This window comes from Talpa occidentalis, unplaced genomic scaffold (assembly GCF_014898055.3).
Source record: "Talpa occidentalis isolate TD23 unplaced genomic scaffold, MPIMG_talOcc4v2.1 talOcc4.10, whole genome shotgun sequence".
NCBI lineage: Eukaryota > Metazoa > Chordata > Mammalia > Eulipotyphla > Talpidae > Talpa > Talpa occidentalis.
In genome coordinates, this window is record NW_023600993.1 from 11,263,629 (window position 1) to 11,285,681 (window position 22,053).

Sequence of the window (22,053 nt, forward strand, 5' to 3'; positions counted from 1 at the left end):
TTCTCTGCAGATATGCCTCAAAAAACCTACAAACTTTCCTAAGCCTTCTGCAAGTTTTTATTCATCATCTGAGCAGTGATGAAGCAGTTGACATGGCCTGGAAAACGCAACAATATCAGCACCTGATTATAGTGCCATATTTTTCTCTTTACCTCAGTTTTTTTTTTTCTTCTTGTAAGATGACTTCTTTGGGATCCAATCCAACTTTCTTGTTGATTCAGTAGTTCTGTGTCCATTTGCTCTTTTGAATGGCAGGGGAGGGATGGTTGGTGCTCCCAACAGCTACGAATTAGGATCCCCATCTTATAAACTAGATACTGATGTGGGGGGGGGGAGGGAAGGAATTGGTAAAGTTGGTTGGTCACTGTAAATAAGAGAATGGAAGAAGATTTCAAGAACTCAAATTTCTTGACTCTCAGTGATAAGCTGTCTTAAGCTGGCCAGTTGGCCATCTTCCACTGAGGATTCTATTGAGAGCCCACCTTGGCAGAGTGGGTTATCAAACTTGCCCTGATACAGAAATGGGGACCTCAGCCTGTGACTCCCTAACCAGCTTGTTGCCCCTAAACCTGCCAAGCTGAGGGGCTTTTTAGCACCAACCTGACCTGATCATTGACCAGGGCTGGTTATGATTCCTAGTTCCTTCCTTCCTTCTTGTTTATCTCCTTCCACTTTGCCATCCCGTCATCTGATTAGAGCTGACTAGACTCCCACTGGCCTTTGTATTGAATTGTGAAATCCCCAAGAACTGTCATTGATGGCCCAGTCCCAAACAAGTCAGCCATCTCCATTGAAGTGGCCCTCTCCTGCCATCTCCAAGCTGAGGCTCAGGTGGACCACCTGCTTTCCTCCACTGTCCTTCTCATTCAAAGGCATAGGGTGGTTGAAAGATCATGGAATGTACCTTACAATGTGAAAGCACTTTGGAACAGCTGGGCTTGAGGCCAAATCAGAGAAGAGCCACCCCTGTCACAGCCCTTCCAGGCTCTGAGTGGTGAGAGCTCCAGCCAGATGGGCCCCTGTGTGGGTCTGGTGGGTGTTGAGGCTTTGTGAAAATGGGAGCCTAACAAAGAACAACCACTCTTGAGCAAAACCTGGCCTTTTCTCAGCCTCTGATAAGGGAGGACTGAGCAAGTGTAATATAGAACCATTAATTTTATAAGGTCATTTGTACTTTAGCACTAATGAGTATTTGGAGGTCTAATCAACAAGACTGTAATCAACTCTTCTTATGTTTGGCAGAAGAGATGCCCAAGTGTTTTGAACACTGGAGTTTTTGGGCATTTTTTAGAGTAACCCATAAATCTCTCCCTTAACACTTGGCATGCCAGGCCCTGCCCTTGGCTGTATTCTTGATGGCAGATAATTATTGGATCAGGAGGACTTAGTGGAGTTTATCGATACTCTCTCAGGCGGGAATGGAGACTTAATGGAAGGACACCAGCAAGAACTTCTCTTTGATGTTCCAGGCAAGTATTGCAGTTTGAAAATGGATTTGGAAAATCTCTCTGGAAAATGCAGTGTAACAGTAATCAATTTGTGATTGCTTTGTATTCTTTCATCCTGCAGGTTGTAATGGAGTCAGTGGGTGGAATATCAATTAACTCTTTGAGGTAAATATGAATATAGTCAGTGGTAGCATTTGGGGGACTGAAAAAAACTTTTTTTAAACAAATTTACAAAAGGAGGGAAGACTTTGTTGTATCTAATTGATGATCACTGTCATAGTAGTTATTTTCATAGTACTGTTATTGCAACTATTGCCCCTGGCCTTCTGGAGGTTTCAGTTGCCTTAGTCCGTAGCATCCGATAGCAGATGATTCACTCACAGCTCCTTTAGTGGCTCAGTAATTTTCTTACAATATATCAGGGCTAAAAGAAATATCTAACTATTGCATTTATTGAGTAGTTCAGTCCAGATGACTGAAGAAGTCATTGGGAAAAGATTTACACTGAAAGAAAAATATTTTACATTTTGCTGTTTAATAATCAGAGGTACTTGATACTAGATGGAATGAGTGTGTCTGCTGGACATGGCACAACTTCTCAAACCTTGAAATCATACTAGACCACACCATTCTTGTTTCCTGTTCCACATTTTATCAACTGTCAAAAATCTGGCTTCACAAGGATATCATGAATGTTGAAAATGCAAACTGCTTTGAGCTAGTAGTTTGCAAGCTAGCCAGCAAATATCAAATAGCTCTTATTTCTCTTGAAAATATCCAGCCTTGACCTTGAGCTCCCTGCGGTGTGCTGGTGTGCCTTGGTGTGCACAGTGTGGAGCTGTGACTTGTCACTTCATGTCACAGCAGCATGTAACCAACATAAATTCAACCATACAGTCTGATGCTAGAAGCTATTCTTATATTCAGAATTGTGTATTTTTTATACTACCTGGTCCCTACATGTAAACTGACTCATTCAATTCACCCTCATTACAAAGTATCAGAATCTGTTCCAACATGGAAAAGTTAGTTTGGATATACTAAAAGTTTTTGTCTCTATTTGGTGGATGATTTAGGTATTTTTTAGATTTAAATTTCTTTTCAATATCCTATCTATTTTTATTTCTATAGATATATATTTTTTATATAAATACCTACATGTGATTCCATCACCACATTTCTAACAGCAATCTCTCTCTCTTGTACTTTTTTGCTGGTTCCACCTTAATGTTCCTCTCTCTTCAAGTATATATTCTCACTCTATTGTATGCAACTTGGAATATAATCTTTTAGATTTTTCTCTTTGTCCATATAATTGTACACAGATATTGACATATGTACTAGTATGGACACTGGCAGTTGATTACATGATGGAGATTATAGTTCCTTGTATCCTTACATTTTTACATAAAAAGCACCTTACGAAAGTTAATTGATACAATTCATTCTTACAAATGGCTGCAGAATATCCCATGGTATAGATAAGCCACAGTTCAGCCATGTTCATTTTTATGGGCATTTACCTAGTTTCCAGTTTCTGTGGTACTGAAATCAAGGCTACAATTCACATACTTGTTCATATTTTCTCGCATTTTTTAAGGGAAACATTCTCAGGTATAGAATTGCTGGGTTGAAGGGCATATGGCTATTTGGGCAAAATTTTAATAGATATTGCTAACTAGCTTTCCCCAAGTGCCATAATGTTCACATGCCCACTCACAGCGGATGCAAGATCTCCTGCACTGCACCTCAGGTGGAAGAGGTGTTTTCTCTCTGGAATTTAACCAGTCTGAGGGGAATCAAATGGTACCTTGTTGTTGTTCCAATTTACAGTCTCTTGGGTGCTACTGAACTTGTGCATTCTGAAATATGTTGTCCAGTGACAAAATGGGTAAAAGATGGAAGAGACATTTTACCAAAGAAGGCAATACAGATGGCAAATATGAAAAGACATTCAATATCATTAACTATTAGGGAAGTGCAAATGAAACCACTATTGAATAGCAGTACAAATAAAAATATCAATACAGGGGTCTTCCTGGTGGCATCGGGGTAAGGTCTCAGCATTATCACTGCTATCGCCTGAGTTCAGTCCCCCACCAGGGAGCAACTCACATGATGCAGCAGACCTCTTCTGTCTTGCCTGCTGCTCCCCTCAGCAGTGTATTTCAGTAGATCCACCTGTTCTGCTCCCGATTCTGTCTCTGGTGAATCCTCTCACCCCCCTGCACGTCTGGCTCTGGAAGACAGTTTTTCAGTTGCTTAAGAAATTAACATGCAACAACCATACCACCCAGTAATTGCATTCCTGGGCATTTGTCCCAGAAAAATGAAGGTTTACATTCACACCAAAACCCATATATACAAATGTTTATAATGGCTTTATCTATAATAGCCAAAAACTGGAAACAACCCAGATGTTCTTTAATATAAGTGAATGTTTAAACAAACTGTGGTATGTCTTTAGCATGGGCTCCAACTTACCAATATAGGGGACCAAACATCTCATACAACTGTCTGGATAAGTCTCCCAAGAATTGTGCTGATTTTAAGAAGCCAATCTGAAATGGGCTGTGTTAGTCCATTTAAATGGAATTCTTGAATGACAAAATGATAAAAATGGAAAACCAATTAGCAGGTGCCAGCAGTTAGGAAGAGGTTGAGCGCATGAGGGGACTGGGTGTGGCTCTGAAAGGGCAACTTGAGGGTTGAGTGGAATGTTCTGTATCAATATCAGTATCCTAGGTGTGATATTGTACTACAGCTTTGTAAGATGTTACCATTGGGAGGACTGAATCTCTTTGTACTATTTCTTACAAATTGCCTTTGAATCTATAATTAATTAACAATCAAAAATTTAACTTAAAATTTGAACGCAAGATCTTAAAAAAATGTTTATCACTGGTATAAGTGGACTATTTTCCCTATTTCCATTTCTGAGTACTTATTTTTAAGATAGAGAAAAGCCAATAGTTTTTAAATTTTCTGTATTCTATTTTATTTTCTGGCATCTTATCAACTTCTCTTATCACTTCTGGTAAATTTAGTGGCAAGTCTTGGCTCTTTATAGATATACATTCTTGTAATGAGTACAAAAAGTCATTTTAACTTTCCTTTTGTTAAAAAAGATTTATTTATTTATTTATTTATTTGTACAAGCACTGGGTACAGTCAGAAGTGCGGGAGGGCGAGAGAATTCACCAGAGCCAGAGTGGGGAGCAGAACAGGCAGAAGGACCGAAGTACACTGCTGAGGGGAGCAGCGGGCAGCAGGGGAGGTCTGCGCGCCATGTGGGACCCTCGCCCAGCGGCCGGGGATCGAACTGGCGCTGTGGAGGCTGCAGGCAGTTTCGCAGCCCAGCACTCAACCGCTGCACCATGAGGGGAGGCCCTTAAATTTATTTTTCAATGTATCTGCCAATTATTTAATTTTCTTATATTGCCTTCAATTGATCTTTTAGGCTATTTATAATATGCACGTCTTATTTAATTACTAATTGTAATTGAAATGGCTTTATTTTTTATTTTATTTAGATTTGATTAACTTATAATCATTTCAGAAGTCTTGCTGATACTATTTTTTTTTAAATTTTTATAATTAAATTTATTTTTTTACATCATTGTTCTTTTTTGTACAATATTTGATTTCTCCCAGCAGGTGTAGTCCCTCTAGTTCTCCCACCACCGCAGCTTGGCAATGCTGACCCATCAACGTCGTCTCTTAAGCTCTTCCCTCCCCTGTTTTGGGTCCTCTCCTTCCCCAACCTTCCACTTCCCTACTGTCTGCCTCAGTTCTAGGGTCAGCTTGCAGGTTTTGTCTTTTTACTGAACCTTTCTTTGGTTCCTCTATATCCCACATATAAGTGAAACCATTCGACATTTATCTTTTTCCTTCTGACATAATTCACTTAGCATTTTTTTTTTAAAAGTGAATCAGAAAAAGTTTTAATTCTTTCAAAGGTTTAAACAAAAAAGCAACCTGTACAATTGCCATAGTAAAATGTGTCCTTATATACATGTTCTAAGCATTTTTTTAAACACAGCTTTTGGTGTTGAAATCTAATTTGACAACAAAATGAAGATTTTAGCGTTGCTAAAATTAGAAGTAGCAGGAAGATGTAACATTTTACTTATTTACCATATGAGGTTTTTTTTTTTTCTTTAATGGTATTTTATTGCAAATCAGCTTTTATGATGTTCTTAATGTTTCCCATAACTCTACCTTGGTTGATTATCTGATCCACTATTATTCTAAATGGCATTCATTTAGCAGTACTTTTTTTAAAATAAATTTTATTTTTATATTCCCCATACAATTGCAACCCCCTTATTTTGACCCCAATCCCTCACCTCTCCGCCCCCCACCCCCCATAGAGTGTCTCTGGTTCATAGTTTTTTGTTGATTTTGATTTTCATTTTCTTATAGTTATTCATTTTCCTGGTCCCTTATTTAAGTTTTCTAGATTCCTGCTATGAGTGAGACCATCCGGTATTTTTCTTTTTCTTTCTGGCTTATTTCGCTGAGCATGATCCCTTCCAGCGCCATCCAGGTTGCTGCAAATTGCATGTGTTTATCTTTTTTGAATGCTGAGTAATATTCCATGGTGTATATGGACCACATCTTCTTGATCCAGTTATCTATTTTTGGGCATTTGGGTTGTTTCCAAAGCTTAGCTATTGTAAACAGTGCTGCTATAAACATAGGGGTGCAGGTGCCCTTTGGAATTGATGTTTCTGTGTCCTTTGGGTAAATACCTAAGAGTGGAATTGCTGGATCATATGGAAGCTCTATGTTTAGTAGGACAAGAAATCTCCACACAGCTCTCCATAGTGGTTGGACCAGTTTGCACTCCCACCAGCAGTGCAGGAGAGTTCATTTTTCTCCACATCCTCGCCAACATTTGTTGTTGCTAGTTTTTTTTAATATGTGCCATTCTCACTGGTGTAAGATGGTATCTCATGGTAGTTTTGATTTGCATTTCCCTGATGACAAGTGATGTTGAACATTTTTTCATATGCCTGTTGGCCATTTGCATTTCCTCTTCAGAGAAGTTTCTTTTTAGCTCTTCTGCCCATTTTTTGACAGGATTATTTTCTTTGTTGTTGTTGAGTCTCATCAGCTCTTTGTAGATTTTTGTGATCAGTCCTTTATCGTTAGTGTTGTGTGCAAAAATGTTCTCCCAGTCGGTGGGGTTTCTCTTTGATTTTGTTATTGTCTCTTTTGCTGTGCAGAAGCTCTTTAATTTGATGTAGTCCCAGCTGTTCATCTTTGTTTTCACTATCACTCCTTTGGGTAATGTGTCTGTAAAGATGTCGTTGATGTGCGTATTATAACGTAGTGTTTCGCCTATATTTCCTTCTATGTATTTTATGGTTTCAGGTCTTATGTCTAGTTCTTTAATCCATTTTGAGTTGATTTTTGTGTGTGGTGTGAGGTAGTGGTCAAGCTTCATTCTTTTGCATGTAGCGACCCAGTTTTCCCAGCACCATTTATTGAACAAACTTTCTTTGCTCCAGTGCATAGTCTTTGCTCCTTTGCCAAAGATTAGTTGACCATAAATCTGTGGGTTTATTTCTGGATTTTCTATTCGATTCCATTGGTCTGTGTGTCTTTTCTTGTTCCAATACCATGCAGTTTTGATGATTATGGCTTTGTAGTAGAGTTTGAAGTCTGGGAGTGTGATGCCTCCATTCCCTTCTTTTTTTTTCAGGAGAGCTTTGGCTATTCATGGTTTTTGGTGATTCCATATGAATTTCATCAATAATTGTTCTATTTCTTTGAAGAATGACATTGAAATTTTTATTGGAATAGCATTGAATCTGTATATTGCTTTTGGAAGGATGGCCATTTTAATAATGTTTATTCTTCCAATCCGTGAGCAGGGGATGTCTTTCCATTTCTTTGTGTCTTCTTTTATTTCTTTTAACAGTGTTTTATAGTTTTCTTTGTATAGGTCCTTTACCTCTTTTGTTAGATTTATTCCCAAATATTTGATTTTTTTTGTTTCAATAATAAAAGGGATGGTTTTTTTTGATTTCATCTTCTTCAGATTTATTGTTTGTGTATAGGAAGGCTACTGACTTTTGCGTGTTGATTTTGTATCCTGACACTTTACTGAATTGCTGATACTATTTTACTTAGCATTATTTTCAGCTTATGCACATGATTTCCTTCCTTAAATATATTAATATGATTAATTATTTTTCCTGATATTTAATTTCATTTGCATTACTGGAATAAACTCTAGTTGACCATAGTGTATTTTGGTATACACTGCTGGATTCTTTTGCCAATATTTTATTTAAAATTTTCATATCTGTGTTTCCACATGAGACTGATGTATACTTACCTATTTTTTTACTATTCTTTTTTTTTTTTTTTAAGATTTATTTATTTATTTATACAAGCACTGGGTACAGTCAGAAGCGCGGGAGGGTGAGAGAATTCACCAGAGCCAGAGTGGGGAGCAGAGCAGGCAGAAGGACCGAAGTACACTGCTGAGGGGAGCAGTGGGCAGCATGAGAGGTCTGCACGCCATGTGGGACCCTCCTCTGGTGGCCGGGGAGCAGCCGGGGATCCAACAAGCGCTGCAGAAGCTGCTGGCAGCTTCGAAACCCAGCGCTCAAACGCTGCGCCACCAGGGAGGTCCTCTACTATTCTTGATGAGATTTTGGTATTCAAAATATGCCTGTTCCAAAAGACAAATTGAAGAGCTGTCTAGCTGTTTCTATGGCCTAGAACACTTGACGTTACATCATAATTATCTCTTCTATAAAGGTTAGATAAATCTCAGCTGTGAAACCATCTGGTGCCAGTGTTCTTTTCATAGTAGATCTTTAATCACCTTCACATACTACTGACAATTGTTTGACTATTCTAGTTTTCCACTTTTTCTTAAATAAGTCTGAATAATTTATATTTTGGAAAAAAAAGTCATTTCTCCTTGGGAAATAATTTGTATGCAATAGTCTTAATCATTCCTGCATTTATGACTGTTCTTTTTTTGAAATCTATAATCAAACTGTTTGTGTGTTTTCTTTACATTATTTTTCAGAGAACCACCTCCCAAATGTACTTAAACTTTCCAATACTTGTATTTCTATGCTTTCTACTTTGTTGATTTCAGCTTTTATTTGTATTCCTCCTCCTAGAGTCTACTGATTTATTTTACTGTTTTTCTACTTTCTAAAGATTAGTACCAATTTTTCTATATTTTCATGCTTCATTTTTTAATAAGGAAAGCATTTGATGCCCTACTTTTCCCAGAGTAGAATTTTTACTGCATCCCCAAAATTTTGATGAGCAGTGTCTATAAAGTTGCTTCCAGGTTGTTTGAAATTTCTTTTTATTTCCCTTTAACATGAAGATTACCTATGAATTTTGTTTTTAAATCTCAAAGTAAGATTTTTGGTCACTCTTAATTATTTCTTTTTTTATTTTTGTTTAAAGAATGTATCATATAAAATCTCTGTTGTTTAAATATACTGTTGGTGGGAATAGAAACTGGTACAGCCCTTTTGGAAAGTGGTCTGAATTTACCTTAAAAAAAAAAAAACCTAAAAATGGAAATACTGTATGACCTAGCAATCCCACTCTATTCATATATTCCCACATATTCAAAGAACATGAAGCCATCAACTTAAAAAATGATAAGGTCTATAATGTTTGTGACAGGATCATTTTCAGTAGCTTGGACTTGGAAACAACCTAAGTGCCCACTAATAGAGGATTGAATCAAGATGTGGTTTATTCACAATGGAATATTATTCATCCATAAGGAAAGAAAAACTGTTGCAATTTACAGCAACGTGAAAGAAGTTGGAGGGAATCATGTGTAGTAAAGCAAGCCAGAATGACAAAGACAAACATTAAACTTTCACATAGCCAATAATTCAATAAAGCAAAATACTTGTACAAAATACAATAGCAATGAAATGAGGCTTCTGAGATGAGGGGAGGGAAGAAAGTATTAAAGAGATCTAAGGGATGGGGAGAATTTGTAAAAGGAAAACCTCTGTTTAAATGTATTAAGTTTCACTTAGTGACTAATAATAAAACCAACATAATGTTCCATACACGTGAAGCAAAAAGCCTCTTATTCAATGAGTATAAGGTATCTATGTGTATATATGTGACTGTACATACATACACAAACATACATGCAGATAAATACACACTTACTATACTAGCCTATTCCTGTATGACCTTATTTATTGTTTATCTAATAAGTCCATTCTGAGATAAATGTGTTGAAATCTCCCCATTTAATTGTATTCTTCCAGAAGTCACTTGCATGGATTTTCCTTCATATGAATAGATGGTCTTTGTGTTTGTGTACATTCTTGCTTACAGCGCATGCCTTTTCACAAATTGTGCAACTTACAAATACTCAGCACCTTCGTTGGCCCTGTTATGTACTTTGACCTTAGATCCCAGTTTGTTGTTAACACTGCAAATCCTGCTTCCTTTAGATTTTTTAGTGCATTCATCCCTTTAAGTTTAACCTTATTATACTCAGTTACATAGAAACAGGAAGCACCGGGAGCACACAGGGTCATGTGGGGAGGCCCTGGATCAGTCCAGAGGCAGACACAGCAAAGGAAAGAAGAATGGGCAAGAGCTTTTATGGTGGCGTTCATGGGAAGGAATAAGCAATCCCAGGGGAGGCTGGTTTGAATAATCAGTGAGCTCCAGGGGATAGGGGCTGTCTAAGTTATCTGATTCCTGGCCCTGGGGTGATTTAGACAGAAGAAATGTGGCCCAGAGTGTAAGAGCTGGATAGAGGAGGTGGTTATGGTCTGAGCGCTAGAAGAGTTGGTTTGCGTGCCAAGGGCACCGCTCTCTGTAAGAATGGGCTAGCCCCATAGGGCCTGTCCCACCAGAATCAGCAGGGTCCTAAGATGTCAAAGCATTAAAAGCATAGAAAATTAAAAGGCATGATTAACACACACATTCTGTTTTGCTTATGTGTTTGTGTGCATGTATGGGGTCAAGAAAAGACGTTACATTGGATCGAGCGAAATCAGGGGATGAACTATGGACAATCCATAACCACTCAACGTATCTTGTAGGTAATTAAAAACTATGTGTTAAAAACTATGTGTTAAAAAAAAGTCCATATTTGGATTCAGTCATATTGTTAGAATTCCAGGATAGCAATTCTACTTTGGAAAAAAAAAAAAGGGTAGAACCCTAAAGATTTAATCCATTCCATACCTTATCTATTAATCCATTCCTCCCCTTATCTGTTGCTTAAATCTCCTCTTCTTAATTCCTGCTGAGATGGTATCCTATTCATTCTTGAGGTATTTCTGGTTATAAAAAAGATTTTTTCTTTTATGGTGCCAAACCTGCTTCATTTTGCCTCAATCTATTAGTTCCTGGAAGCCTGATGTCTTGCTGTATAAATTTAATAGTAAAAAACCCTCAATCCAGCTCCCAGAACAACAGCCAGATCAGAAAAATGTATATAATGGGATGATGGAGGACACCATGCATTTGTCACATTTAAAGATACTACTTTTGGGACTTGGCTTTCTGTCTTTCTATTTCTGAGCTGGGCAGGAATGCCTCCCCGACAAGGCACCCCCACACAGAATGTCCTTCCTGTGCATAGGAGACTTTCTGCAGAATAAATGGGGCCTTTAAGATGGGTGGTGATAGATCTAGTTTAATACTGAATCCCTAGGGCCTAGCTCAGTGCTGGAAAAACCACAGGCTCTCATTAAATCTTCACTGGCTGAATGAAGAGAATGCATGGAAATGAGTGCAGATTGCTAATCAGATGCATTTGTGAATAATTCACTGAATTTTGATGAATCAATACAACTTAAGGAAAGGCTTGGAATGCTATTAGATGGGGAAGAAATCCCCCAGGAAGCCAAGGTTGGGCACTGAAATCACTGAGGTTACAAGAAAGCCGTATATTTGAGCCCTCTGACCCATGGAGCAAGGGGCTGGCATAGAAGCTTTGGAGTGAGCAGGCAGCAGGTGCTCACTGTGGAGTCATGGAAGGCTGTCAGAACTCTCCAGCACTGCTGATTTGCTTATTTATAATCATGGGAACCCCCTACCCCAGGTTTACAAAATGAAGGTGTACAGTACATATTGTTCGTTGATGATCATTTGAATGATGCTGATGGTGATGATAGTGATGTGGAAAATTTCACCATTTAGAGGCTTATCCCCTCGCTCACTAATCGTGCTTGTACCTTGTGAAGGATTCAGCAATGTCAGCTCTTCAGTAGCAACAGAATGGATGACAAGCAAGGAAGAGCAATGCCACAGCATCAGAGGGAGCTGCTCAAAACAAGACACTTTTCAATAAAGCAGCATTGAGTGCTTTATTGAGTGCTGTTTCAACATGAGTGTTTAAAAAAATGGGGGAAGTGGAAGTTTAAGAATAGAAAGGAGAAAAGGAAAGACAGATTTTTACCTTTTCTGATATATTATTTTATGAGTGTCTTAGGGTAATTGCCAGTCAGGCAGAATCCGTCTACCTAAGTGGTTAGCAGTGAACTGGAAACTCATTGAGATTAATTTCCTGATTTCTAATCCTTTCCATTTATCAAAAACTCTGATGTTTACAAGGAAAGAAATAGGAGTAGGAGGAAAAGTATATACATTTGGAGAGGTTTGTGGTATATGAAGTAGTTTGAAACTTCTGGGGTGGAGAGGGAGCTGTCATCTAGATCAGTCCAGAACATTCTAGTATTCAGTCTGCCTGCTGCAGAACTCAGACAGCTTCATTTGTTATATTCTGCATGGTGGTTTTCCAAGAAAAGGATATAGTGGGCAGAGCTTCCAAATCTCATTTGACTGAAGAACAGTGTCTCTCAGGAGCTGCTGGCAGACATCATGTGCGTGGAGCGATCTGTGGGAATACCACTCACGTCATTCCTCTCGGGACACACCGCCACGTCTGTCGTGCCCTGCTCTCCTGGACAGCCTTCCCAGCCTGGCTTCGGGACAGGTGCTCTCTGACTGAGGCTAATGCTGGGAGGCATCTGGGCAGGCCCATTTCCTCAGCGTCCATTTTCTGGCTAAACATGAACACTGAAATGCTGGGTTCCGGATCATGTAAGCACCTGTGTGTCTGTGCAGGAAGTGGTGACATGAGCAGTTGGGTGTGGTGAAGGGGAGCACTGACCCAGGAGTCTGGGAAAATAACTGCATCCACATTGCAACCGCGTGTGGAGTAACGGAATTTTGAGAATGTCACTTTCATCTCCACTGGCCTCAGTTTCCCCTGCTGGAAATTGAATAGCCAGAATAGCAGACAAATGGCATCTTTGTAGCACATGCACTGCTCCGACCTCCTCCTGTGTGCGGGGCAGGCATTGCTGCATCACCATCTTCCCACTAAGCACAGAGGTAGCCTCAGCGCCTTGCTGCACATGTTCTCACCGATCATTCCCATCTGAGAGGCAGGGTGAGACCCGCGGTCATTCCCAGACTTGATGGAACTGAAGAATTTAAGCTGCAAGGTTATTGCTATCAATGATAGCAAATGAGAGGCAGGCGCCCCTGATGTAGGAGAGGGTGCTCTGGGAAAGAGTGGAGGGTGCTCCTCCCTACCCAGTGGCATTGGAGAAAGTCCACTTGGACCATGTGGCATTCACAGCTCAGACAATTGGGAATTGATTTAGAAACCCAATGGATATTGGTTCTCTGGAGCAGTCAGGGGAGAAGTTGGAACCTAGGCAAGCAGATGCTAAGCAGGGAGACAACCCCCCAAAGCTTCATGCCTGCACGTGGACACCTGCTGGGAGGAGAGACGGGGTGGGCCCTGGCGAATCCACCTTCACGAACTGCTGGCTGCAGAGCAAGGGCGGCATCTTGCAGATGAATTTCTTTTCCAATTTTCAAACATCAATTAATAAGAAAGCTGAGGCTTCCCAGTCTTGGACGACCTTTCTAGAGGACTCCACAGCTGTGATGGTGAGATGAGATGGTGGGGACATCCTGTTAATAACCAACATCTGAGAGAAGTGCAAATTGCTTTACACTTGTGCTGGATTAGCCTCCAAGCTCCTGTACGAGGAGGATCCGCCAGTAGCTGCAACTTGGAGTGACCTGCAATCCAACACCTTCCCACTCCCAATCCTGGCAGGCTCTGCCCGCTTTTAGCAGACAGGCGTGAATTCTATAAGGCAATTTCTGATTGCTTGATATTTATGTGCCATCCTACAGCTGGAGTGGGGGTAGGAAGCAGTTGGTTTAGGCCTGAAAAGTACCATCTCTAAAAAGAACCTTTTTTTTTATCCTTTTGACTTGGAGCATCCACATTTCTCCTGGGCCATTCTAAAGAGCTGTGGCTAAGTAGAAGGAGCTTGAAGAAGAAAATATAAAAAGAGGGGAAAGAGAACATTTGAAGATCCAGTAAGGGATGCTGGACACTCAAGAGTCTCACTGAAAAGACTTTTCAGGGTTGTCATTCAGTGAGAGCACTAAAGAATGTTTTCTTCTTGAATTGTTCTCAGACTGTTGAGTGTGGGAGAGACCCTTGCTTGAGACCATTGTGGTCACCTATGCCCAAGGGAGGCCATGTCCCAGGGAGGAGCCACAAGGGCTAGCCCGTGTGGCTCCATCACTTCATAACTGGGTGACCTTGGCAAGTTAACCTCTTTGACCCTTAAGTCTCCTCATGTGCAAAATAGTGATGCTGGTGAAATGATGTTGTTGGGCCAATTAAATGGGACAATGTATGTGAAGTGTTTAGAACAACGCCTGGGGCATATTAACCACTCAGTGTTCCTTATAATCAGTTACTGAACTGGGTTGAGGAATAGGATGCAGTGGCTAAGAGGAAGTTAGCACATGAATCCCATGTGGATCACCAGTTCTCAAAGTCTTAAAAGACCATATAATTCATACATCATGAGCCAATAGACTGGACACAATTTCATATAATTGTGCCCTGGGGATTTGGAAGACTCGTTCAGATCTTCAGTGTCTTGGTTCATTTTTATGAGCATTCTTGAATCAGTCAGAGTTCTGGCTGAAAAGGAGATGTTGATGAAGGGGCCGCTTAGAAATGTGTGGGCAAAGTTAGAGGAAACAACAAGTGATGTGGAGGTACTCTGGGCTAGCCATCGTGGGGTGCTACCACAGGCCTTGATGGACAGGCAGAGGTGGCAGTGTTAATGGAACCCATGAGAACTGCAGTTTAGCAGGAAGAGCTTCTAGAAGGGGACAGTAGGGGGAGGCACATGATCCCTCTCAAAATTGCAACATGGGGCATGGAGGGGGCAAGGAACAATTAAAAATTGAATTTTTCGCTCTCACTAGCCACATTTCAAGTACTCAACAGCCACACCTGCTTAGTGGCTACCATTTTGGACAATGCAGTTATAAAGCATTTTCATCATCATGGAAAGTTCTATTGTATAGCGCTATACAGTGACAGGACCCCCAAGCTAAGTGGGCTGGGGCTCAAGGCAATGAGACGTAGATAAGAAATCAAGAAACTGAGCCACAGAAACCAAGTGCTAGAGGAAGGGGAAGGAGCCCCTGGTGAGGGCATAGGCTTCCAGCTCAGGAAGACAAATTTGAGCACCACACCCCCACCACATGCCTCTCCAGTTAGGACTGGCCCAGCCTGTTAACAGAGCCAGCAATCTAGAGGGGCTGGGACAGCAGCAAGACAGAATGAGACCCATCGTCAAGGCCTAGAGACCCCTCTGGAGGCCCCCGCAGGGTGACAGCCCTTGTGTCTATTTCTGATAAATAGTCACGTCGAGTGAGTCTGCTTCCCACCGGAAGCAGCACCGCCCAGGGCTCTGTCTGGTGGAAGAAAGACTGTCTCGCTCGAGACTCTCGAGGCGGTTCCTCCCTGGGCACCATAAACAGAACCTGCTGGCAGAAGGGGCCCTGTTATGTGAGAGCCGGGAGGCTGGAAGTGCCAGATCTTGGTGCTGCCAGACTGTGTGCCCTCAGTGGGCATAGGGACAAACTGGGCCAGGCCTGCCTGCTACTGTTTGCTGGCTGTCTCTGGTGCTCCGCTCTTCCGCCATGCTCCAGTGGGCTCCCCATCTGCATGCCTGAATCTGGATTTCCTCTTTTTATAAATATCAGTCCCATCAGGTCAAGGGTCCCCCCTACTCTAGTAGGACCTAATCCTAACTACTCCTATAACGACCCTATTTCCACTGAGGTCACATTCTGAGGTACTGAGGAGGAGGACCTCAACATAGGAGTTTTGAGGGACATCATTCAGCCCATTGTTCAGTAGAGAGAGGGTGTATTTTTTAGCCAGACAGACTGCTAAGAGCCTTGCCTGTACCACTGCTTTTTGATGCCACTTTATTTCATCGTTGCAGAATGAGGATGATATACTTAATAGAATCTTAATAAAATGATAAATATGCACTATTATATGTATCACCAGGAAGAAAATGCTTCCGGTCAAACAATATCCTACCATCAACTGTACCCTACATCCCAATATTAAATATGTTAAGTTGTAAAGTAAAGTATGTTGTTAAGTCTTCCATTCTTGATGAGGACGGGGAAAACGCCTCTGTGGGAAGGCAGGTGGCCTTGCTTTACTCTCTCCCCCTTCCTTTGCCTAAACAGAAGATTTATTTATTTGTGCATACAAGAACTGGGGTACAGGCCAGAGGTGCAGAGGGTGAGAGGATTCATCAGAGACAGAGTGGGGAACAGAACAGGCAGACTGACCGAAATACGCTGCTGAGGGGAGCAGCGGGCAAGACATGAGAGGTCTGCTGTACCATGTGGGTTGCTCCCTGTCTGGCCAAGGATTAAACTTGGGGCTGCAGAGGCTGCAGATAGCTTCACAGTGCTGTGCTTAACCCCTTGTGCCACCAGGGAGGCCCCACCACTCAACTTTTCATCCAATTCAAGGAGGAATTAAATAATTTATGAGGCAGGCTGCGAAAAAATTGTTTCCTAAGGCTCTTCAGGGTGTGTGATTACCACAAAACTTTTCTGATTATTTCAAATGGGGTGTCTTCGAGTTTCTCTGTGGAGGATCCCACTCTTGACTCCCATTCTTGGCTAAGAGCCCATTGCTGTGGATGATTCTGAGAACCAGATTAGCACTTAGAGAAATGTCTCCCTTTGTTGTGAAAGGTGGATGGGGCACTGACTACTAGCTCTGGGCGGGAGGGGCTGTGCCAGTTTGTAGGATATTTGGTGTCCAGTGGTGTCACCCCAGCACTGTGACAACCCCAAGCACCCCTACACATTCCAAGCATCCCCCACAAACATGCAAGGTCAGCTTCTGCCCAGGTTGTTCATGAGAAGTTCAGGAGAAGCAAAGGCCGTCAAATGCTCAGCCATATTTTCAGTCTTAAAAAATGGGGAACAGGAGTTCCCAGGCATGGGCAGATCAGCTAGGCAGCCAGAAATTATGCTTCCTTGGCATGTAGACTGTACAAAAATGGCAACCAGTCAGCTCAGTTTTCCCCAGGTAACTTCTTAGATAACCAGCCACATTTTAGAGCTATAGACCCATCAAAGTAGAGAATCCACTCAAATTGAAAATAAAAGTCATATCTCACCAACCCCCGCCCTTTGTTGAGTAATTTGGAGGCCTGCAACTCGTTTGTTGCAGCTATAAGTCAAGCCACCAACCCTGAGGCCAGTCTCTTGCAATCAGCAGCCACGAGCAGCTAAAATCATGAAACTGAATAATACTATTTCTGGTGGCACAGTGATTTATCTCATTATCGAAATTTTATGTGGTTTAATATGCCTCCTTGGAACTTATACGGCTTGAAAAATTATCTGTAATAAATTTTTTATTTTGGAGCATAACGTTAGCCATTTTTATTCAGAGCAAATTAGTTTCTCCCCACCCTCACTAAATAAATATTAAGGAAATATTTAAAGAATATCAGTTTGACAGAATACCTAATTACAAGACTGCCCTGGGGGCCCTCTTGTCTCTCCCTGGCCCACAATGCCATTCTCAGCAGTACCTGTTACACTCAGGATAAAGACCTGCGCTTCCCCAGGCCTCAGACCTGTTGCTGACTGGCACCAACTCTGTCTCCTGCTCCTCTCCCAACCTCACCTTCTCTGCCTGTGGCAGTTACAGTCTTCAGAACACCCCCACCCCCTTGGAGCAGGTGCTCGTTCTGTGCCTATTCTAAAACTGTGGACCCCACACTGACCTTTGGGGCAGTGTTCAAGGCCCCCACTGTATCTCCACTGTGCCCCATGGACAAGTCAGGTCTCCAGAGATAAAACCTCAGCCTCATTTATCAACTTTCCCCATGGGGTCCACAGTTTACCTTTGCCACCTAGCGGTGCATTCCTTTGAGTAACAGAGTTAAGTGGGAAACCTTCAAACCTGTGTGACTGTAATATAGCGTAGGGGTGAAATGCAGAGATCTGGGAGCTTGACTGCCCAGGTTCAGGTCCACCCCTCGCAAGCTGTGTAACATCAGGAACACTATGGAATGTCTGGGTCTCCCAGTAAGAGGGGATAATGGCCCCCACCTCATTGTGTTGTCGTAAGGATGAAAAGACAGTGCCTGCCAAGATACTTGAACACACCCTTTTTCAAAGAAGCTACACAGATGGCAAATAAGCATACAAAAGATCCTCCACATCATAGTTAATGGGAAAATGCAAATTAAAACCATAATGCGATACCACTATACACATATTAGAATTTAAAAAGCTAACCATACCTATTTAACTCCAAGGTATTTACTCAAGAGGAGAAACATATGTCTGTACAAATGCTTGTACATGAATATTCATGGAATTTTTATGTGTAACAGTCAAACTGAAAACAATCCAAATGTCTACCGTGGAATACTACACAGTGGTAAAAAAAAAAAAGAACAAATCATTGGCGTATGCCACAGTGGGGAGTAAATCGCTACAAAATGATGCTGAATGAAAGACAAGGGACAAAACAGACTACCTGTTAGATATAATTTATCTAAGTTACAGAGGATGCAAACTCATCTGTGGTGACAGAACGGTGCCAGCAGTTGCTTGGGAATGAAAGGTAGAGGGGTAAAAAGGGGTGTGAGGATACTTTGGGACTATGGATATGCCATTATCTTGATTGTAGTAATGGTTTCATTCAGAGGTTAGAACTTACTGGTGGCCTATGGGTTATGTCTCAGCGCTATCACTGCTGTGGCTCAGTTAGATCCCCGGCCAGGGAGCTAACTCACATATAGGGCAGCAGACCTCTCCTGCCTCACCCACTGCTCCCCTCAGCAGTGTATTTCAGTAAATCCACCTGTTCTACTCCTCTGTCTCTGGTGAATCCTTTTACTTCCTGCACCTCTGGCCTACACCCCAGTTCTATACAAAAAAAAAAAAGGAAAAAAAACCCTGAATTGCTGACAATAGATAAATGTGGTTTATTATGTGTCAGTTACACCACATTTTTCTTTGAAGGTCTGTGACATATCAGGTCTTCTAAAAATATTAATGATTAGAAACATTAGTATTATATTGAAAAATATTTTAGATCAGTTTATCAAAAGAGCATCTCATCAAAAACAACATTCAAAGATGGGTCTATCACCAGTATACCATAGCCTAGTTACCAAAGCCTAACCCTTTCTTTCAAGGAATGCTCATGAATAAACATGAGTAACCAAAATGGTATAGTTTTGAGGTCTGCAGGCAGGAGTTCCGCGGCCATTCTATCACCCAATACCTTGTGCTGATATTTGACCTTGGCTGTTCTCAGTAGTGTACAGTTACAACACGTGTTTGCTCTAAGAATCAAGTGAAAAAAAAAATGCATGTGAGCATATTCTGCAAACTCTAAAGCAACATGAGTGTATCAGTCATGATGACCCAGAATGAGACATCAGCAGACTACTTTTGCAGACTGGGTAACAGAGGATCAACAAGATTAAACCAAACCTTGACAGAAAACTTCACCTAAGAGTCAGGGGTGGACCCCACACCTCCTTATTCCCTGACTCTGATAGTCCCCCATCAGAATTGCCTGGGACACTTTAAAAGATACAGATTTCTGGGTCCCACCCAACACTTACTGAGCCAGAATTGCCTGAGGGAGGGGACAGGAATCTGAAAAGAGAGTTGCCCTGTTACAGGGGTAGCTCGGCCAGTGATGGTCTGGTCTTTTGGAAATAACTGCCTTGTCCTTGATACCTTCCCATGAGAAATACACGCACTCCCACACTCCGTTGCTCAGATTAAACCCTGCTTCAGTCTCCAGAAAAGATAAGGCATCTGCCATAATGACTGGGAATGCAAAACATTTTGCTAGAACTTCCAAATATGCATTTAGTATTGCAAACACGGCTCCCTTCTTCAATCTCCTTTTCCTAAGCACCTCTGTGCTCTTAGGATTCTTACTGGTCCTTAGATTAGCATCAGAAATTACCTGTCCACATAACACCACTGCTTTTTTTTTTAAGATTTATTATTTATGCATACAAGAGCTGGGGTACAGGCCAGAGATGCAGGCGGTGAGAGGATTCACCAGAGACAGTAGGGAACGCAACAGGCAGATTGACCAAAGCACACTGCTGAGGGGAACAGCAGGCGAGTCAGGGAGGTCTGCTGTGCCATGTGGGTAGCTCCCTGGCCTGCTGGGGATTGAAATCATGCTGCAGAGGCTGCAGATTGCTTCATAGTGCGGTGCTTAAACCCTTGCGCCACCAGGGAGGCCCAACACCGCTGCTTATTACTTAATTTCATTCCCTCAAAACACCAAATCATTCAACATGGGCCACTTACCTTGAACAGCCTGCCATGGGTGTGTGACTTGGTATGAACTTGAGCCTCCTATCTACGTGAGATCATCCTTTGAAAATCAAGAAGGGAGAAGTGCATGGAGTAGGTGTACGTCAGCCATTTGTGCCATTTGGAGTGATTAACACAGACACAAAGACCAGAGCTTTCATCTGTTCTCTCTTAGCATCTGAACCTGCCTAGGGCTCGCTCCCTCTGTCCACAGGAGACAAGTTTTCCTTTTCTGTGTCTTATGTCAAGTCCACCTATAAATTACTTCCTGGAGGTTATCTAGAAGCCCTCTGTTAAAAGGCACCACATGAACATAGTTAAAGCTCTGATAATACGGCTCCTTATTCTATTGATTTTAGAGCAGATGTTGCAAAAATGCCTCTGGACCAGGGAGGGAAATTGATTGAGGGAGAAGAGCTTCGGAACGGGAAGGTGAGGGTGCCATGGAAGGGCAGAGCCTATTTATCATCGTGCACAATTGTGGCCCATATTTTATTCTGATTTTTTTCTCAAGGGGCATGACAGAAAGAGCCCCTCTCATGTTGACAGTAAAGGGGGGAGCCCAAATGTGCAATCGTCCTCTGCCAGCCTCAGGCTCCCAGCAGCCACGAGTAATCCACCTCGTGCAGGTATTAAGGCTTCAGATTATTGTGTCTAAGAAGATTTTCCTCCTTAAAACATGGCTCACTCTCTGAAGGTGCTTCCTTGAAGACTTTCTGGCCCTGGTGGCGTGACAGTTTGGAAAAAAGGAGCAGTGTGTGAAATGAATCTGCCTGAAGCACAAAGCTAGGGCGCGCTAATCCCCGCTGGGTCTTTCTCTCTCCCTGCAGGTCGACCGAACAGAGGTGATTCGCACCTGCATAAACCCAGTGTACTCAAAACTGTTTACTGTGGACTTCTACTTTGAAGAGGTGCAGCGCCTGCGCTTTGAGGTGCACGACATCAGCAGCAACCACAACGGGCTGAAGGAGGCCGACTTCCTGGGCAGCATGGAGTGCACGCTGGGCCAGGTGGGTCCTGGACACCCTCCCTCCCGCCTCGCCTTCTCCCGGCCTCTCTCTCCCTCCTCACCCCCTGCCCCTGCCCCGCCCTGCAGGAGTCCCTCATTCAATCCTTGCTTTCTTTCTCCTATTGACCTTCTTTTCTTTAACTGCTTCCATTCGCTGGTGCCCCTTGCACCGCCATAGCCATTACACTTAACATTATATTTACCTGGGGATGCTGCTACAAAGGTGTGAGCACTTACTTATTGTGCAAGGTTAACCGTTTCCTCTACTGAATTTCTTCATGGCCTCAATCACTTCTTTACCAACTGTTTCCAAAGCTGATTGTGTGTCTGCAAAAGCCTCGTCCTGAAACATTCAAAATGTCCATCTCCCGACCCAACCGCCAGACCCACACATGGGGCATGTTGCTTACTCATGGTATTCCCAGCTCTGATGACAAAAATAGCCTGAGAGAGGAGCTGGGAAGGTATTTGGTGAATGAATAAATGCCTGTGCTTAACCTTGACAGCAGTGGTGTGAAATAAACATCCTACTGCTGCCATTTATCAGTGGGAAGCCAGGACTCGGGAGAGGGGAGTGCTTTGCCTGCAGCTCCACCTAATAAGTGGCAGAACCAGAACTTGAACAAGGCCAGCCTCACTCCAAACCCCATGATGTTGCTTCAGTCACCCCCTTCCTTGTTTTCTTTCCCTCCCACTGTACCCAGAACCTTTAGTAGGTACTAAGGGGAGATAGCAATGAAAACTCCCGGGGCTCCAGAAGAGCACAGTGTAGCTGGAGAAGGACTTAATGAGCACCACAAATAGAGCCACTCAGGACACTCTGGACACCACTCTGAGACTCAGGCCCTGGGCTCTAGGCACAGGGTTGTGGGCCTCTTC

At 42.2% G+C, this 22,053-nt stretch overlaps 1 protein-coding gene across 2 annotated transcripts in view; it reads left to right on the forward strand.

Annotated features, from left to right (window-relative positions):
* The window catches only part of CPNE4 (copine 4), a 385,184-nt gene that overhangs the window by 266,171 nt on the left and 96,960 nt on the right, over positions 1-22,053 (forward strand). For both annotated transcript variants that reach the window (XM_054688943.1, XM_037524388.2), the window contains one exon: positions 20,996-21,175. In XM_054688943.1, the coding sequence (XP_054544918.1) occupies positions 20,996-21,175 (180 nt within the window). The remainder of the gene's footprint in view (positions 1-20,995; positions 21,176-22,053) is intronic.